Source organism: Limulus polyphemus, unplaced genomic scaffold, assembly GCF_000517525.1.
Source record: "Limulus polyphemus unplaced genomic scaffold, Limulus_polyphemus-2.1.2 Scaffold229, whole genome shotgun sequence".
Classification (NCBI taxonomy): Eukaryota; Metazoa; Arthropoda; class Merostomata; order Xiphosura; family Limulidae; genus Limulus; species Limulus polyphemus.
In genome coordinates, this window is record NW_013665839.1 from 276,107 (window position 1) to 280,584 (window position 4,478).

Here is a 4,478-nt window from a genome sequence, read left to right on the forward strand (position 1 = left end):
CGCAGATAGCCCTCGTGTAGCTTTGCGCGAAATTCAAAACAAACAAACCTTATCATACCAAGCGGTTTCTGTTGTAGGCTGGCATGAGAATAATAAGAAGAAGAAATAAAAACGGACCAGACCCCAGTGGCACAGAGGTATGTCTGCGGACTTATGGCGTTAGAAACCGGGTTTCGATACCCGTGGTGGGCAGAGCACACATAGTCCATTGCGTAGCTTTGTGCTTAACTTAAAAAAAACAGGTCGTTTATAGCAGATTTTCTTTTCTTTGTAACATGCTTGTTTCTTGTGAGCATTTTTATATGTGTACAGCTTTTGTAGCCAATAGTAAATGTTTTAAAGTATTGTTTCAACTGAATCTTTACTGTTTAAGGTTGTTTTTCACCCAAACGTTCTGTTAGGAGTTTGTGCAATACCTAGCGATCCCTATTATGTACCATTATCGTGGTTAATGATAACAGTTGATTGAAGTTAACCATCACGTACAACTCGAGTATACAATAATATGTTTTGCAGCACATCATCAGATATTCCATAAAATAACTAAAAGTTCTGACTAACATAAGAAACGTTTCAATGAATGTTATAGAACACTTTCGTTTATGAAAACCTGGATATGTATGCCTTGTTTTGTATCTTTGTTTGGTCTTTCAGGACAGTGGGGTTTACCAACAGTCAGTGTCGGTGCAGTTTTTGGAATGTTGGCAGCAGTATTAGCATCTGTAGTGGATTCATTAGGAAGTTACTATGCATGCGCACGACTAGCTTGCGCTTCTCATCCTCCAACTTGCGCTATAAACCGTGGAATTTTTGCGGAAGGAATTTCCTGTATCCTCTCTGGTATCTGGGGATCTGGAGGCGCGTTGACTTCTTACAGTGAAAACATTGGAGCAATTGGAATAACAAAAGTATATCGAAGTACCGCTCTTACAAAATAATTTAAATTCATCTTTATAATGATTTTAAATCTTATGCTTAACTTCGTAGATTTAATATATTGTTTTGAAATATCTATAAATCATAAGCACCAAAAGTTTAAACATTTAAATCTCAAATTATATTTGTAATTTGCTTGAGTTTCACAACTATAGGTGGCTAGTCGACGTGTTGTTCTGTGTGGTGCTGTTACCATGATGATCCTTGCAGTTCTGGGAAAGTTTGGAGCCTTCTTCAACACTATTCCTGAGCCCATTATTGGAGGAATCTTCTGTGTCATGTTTGCAACCATAACGGGAGTTGGACTGTCCAATGTCCAATTCATCGACCTCCACTCATCCAGAAATATTCTTATCCTTGGATTATCTTTATTTATGGGGATTACCATTCCAAAGTGGTTTAAGAATCACCCAGGTACTATTGATGTGGGTGCGTATATTTACTTATGTAATAGAAATTTTGCGAATAAAATTTGTTGATGGTTATAAAACAGTTTCTCAAACCATCTCTTAAATAATACAGACGGTTCAATGCACCACTATACAGAGTACCTAACGTGGTAAAATATATGGTAGCGGTTTCTCTCACGCAAAAAGAAATATTCAGCTAATCACATTGTAAAAGGAAATCCCAATAAAAACAAATGTGCGTTTCTTTACGTCCCATAACAACTAAAAAAAAAGAGGTTCTTATTATGAGCAATAAAACTGCGATTGTTAAAGAGAATTGAGAAATACGATCTCCCGGACATGACGCTTTTTCTCACAATCCATTTTTGAAGAAATGTTTTTTATTTTTTAATTTGTTAATTAACAGTTTAAATGATGCATTATCAGATGAAACTTTAAGTTTATTTTCGAACTTCTTCTTAAAAAGAAATTTTAGAAATTTCTTAGGAGAACAGAGTTTTAATGACATTTTTAGAAATAGACAAGATGTGGCTTAGCGCTAGTGTTTTGAGTTACAAATCGGTAGGTCCAAGGTTTTAGCTAGAATATGCAGGTTAACGCATTCAGATCTAGTTATTCGAGTAGCTTCATAAGCGGTAAGTGCTGCCGACTGTTTCTCTTCTTACCGATCAGGAATTTTAAATTAGAAAACGGATGTGATCGAACCTTATAGGTCCCTAACTTGGCCGTTTAGCTTATGTGTCACATAATGTGTCATTCAAGTTGAAAATATCAATACCAGCGTTAGGAAGGTCTAAATCATTTTGGTAACCATGCACACACACACACACATAAAAGAAGTTTCTTCCTGTAGAAACGAAGTATTATTAAAAACAAAAAAATATTCTACAATTAAAATGGCAATGAGGAACTCATTTCAGAATGCAAGATCTATCTTCCATAACATATATTATTCATGCGACAGAGAAGTAACGTTTAAAACTTCCTTGTATTATTTATTAAGTGTATTACTAACCCTTGTTAATAAAAATAAAATAAAATATATTTTATTTCCTTCAGGGAATGACGCAGCAAACCAGTTCATTACAGTTCTTTTGAACACTGGTGTATTTGTTGGTGGACTCATTGCGTTCGTGTTAGACAATTCCATACCAGGTAAGAGAACATTCCTTCGAGAGTTCATGAATCATTCGAATACATTGCAATGTTACAAGCATTATCTTAGGTATTTTTATTAGTTTTTAAGCAACAATATATCCAAATACTCATATTTCTATAGTAGCTTTATGATATATCACAATTTTATTATCTGGCGAGTTCGCGAAACTTTTAAAACCGAGAAAAAAGTTGCATTTGTAACATAAATTTTCTGAATCCACCTACATGTATTTTAATTTAATCTTTTAGCTTCAAAATTCCGTCTTTATGCTGTTGAAGTCAAGTTATTATGTAATGGTGTTATATTTATTATAATAATAGACAAAAATGATATATTGAGACACAAGCTAACTGTCAAAACGTATATGAAACACACACCCTTAATTGCCAAAATATTTTAAAAGCCTACTCTTTTTATAACAAAGGATGGAGGGGTTTTAAATGCCCTTTAATATTCCAATAGCAACGACCAAGATGACCATAAACATGCAACTTCTCGGAAACATTTTACAAAAGTCTGCTTTTTAGAAAGTATAAACAGTATACAAGACCTACGAACTTAATACGACAGATTACGTTTGTTTATTTTTAAAAAAAAATTTGGCACGTGTGTAATGTTCAATCTTGAAAACTAAAGAAAAAATTCTAAAAATACAACGAGTATTTTATACACAATTCAATAAAATGAGATTGTTTCCAGTCTCCGAATTACTAAAATAATAACTTACTGTACAAGGTTAAAAAGTGGTAAAATCCCCAATGTGACTGGAAAACAATCTCATACATTCTACATGTTTCGATGCAAGATATACTTTTTCACGTTTGTTTATGTTGTTGTTAAGCACTAAACTACACAATGGGCTACCATTGCTGTGCCAGACACGAGTATCGAATCCGTATTTTTAGCAATACTAGCCCTCAGACTAACTGCTGAGCCACGGAGGGGCTGTATACAAATTTACGTGGCGGTAAACACCCTTTGTTTGTTTTAGAGCAAAACCACGTTGGGCTATATACTGTGTTCATCGCGGGGAATCAAGCCCTGGGTTTTTGTGTTGTAATTTACGTACACTTACTGCTGTTTCACAGGGGTACTGGAAAACATCGAACATCTCAAACATTCATGAGTAACTCAAGAAAGGCATCAACGAAAAGACTGATAACTAGTCAGATCAAATGACAGGGATACTTGTAAGTAAAATACATATCAATACTGAATGAAGGTTCTACTGTAACCTATACCTTATTGATGAAATACAAATTGTGGACATCACAAGACGATCACCAAAATAAAGCTGAGTGTGCACAAGGTTATAATTGATTCCTTTTTTAACTTGACAGAAGACAGTTTAAAAAATTCTTACCCAGTCTTGTACATTGTGACATTGTTTGATTTACTTGTGTTGAATTGATTCGAAATGTTTTATATGTTGTTCAATATTAGTGGTGTTTTATGAATTATTACATTTTTCATTGTTACTCATTTACCTTGAAATTATCTACCACAGTCATGTTTATAAAATCTTTACGAATTTTTTTGCTTCTCCCTCTTTCAAAACGTTCATATTAAATTACGTCAAAGTAAAACTTGATCTACCCTCTATCATATTAAATTACGTCAAAGTAAAACTTAATCTACCCTCTATCATATTAAATTACGTCAAAGTAAAACTTGATCTACCCTCTATCATATTAAATTACGTCAAAGTAAAACTTGATCTACCCTCTATCATATTAAATTGCGTCAAAGTAAAACTTAATCTACCCCTATCATATTAAATTACGTCAAAGTAAAACTTGATCTACCCTCTATCATATTAAATTACGTCAAAGTAAAACTTAATCTACCATCTATCATATTAAATTGCGTACAAAGTAAAACTTGATCTACCCTATCATATTAATTACGTCAAAGTAAACTTAATCTACCCTCTATCATATTAAATTACGTCAAAGTAAAACTTAATCTACGCT

General features: G+C 33.5%; 1 protein-coding gene across 1 annotated transcript in view; it reads left to right on the forward strand.

Annotated features, from left to right (window-relative positions):
- LOC106478586 (solute carrier family 23 member 2-like) overlaps positions 1–4,478 on the forward strand; it is a 46,989-nt gene that overhangs the window by 40,975 nt on the left and 1,536 nt on the right. The window contains exons 9-11 of the mRNA XM_022382199.1: positions 655–908; positions 1,092–1,365; positions 2,406–2,501. Of these exons, the coding sequence (XP_022237907.1) occupies positions 655–908; positions 1,092–1,365; positions 2,406–2,501 (624 nt within the window). The remainder of the gene's footprint in view (positions 1–654; positions 909–1,091; positions 1,366–2,405; positions 2,502–4,478) is intronic.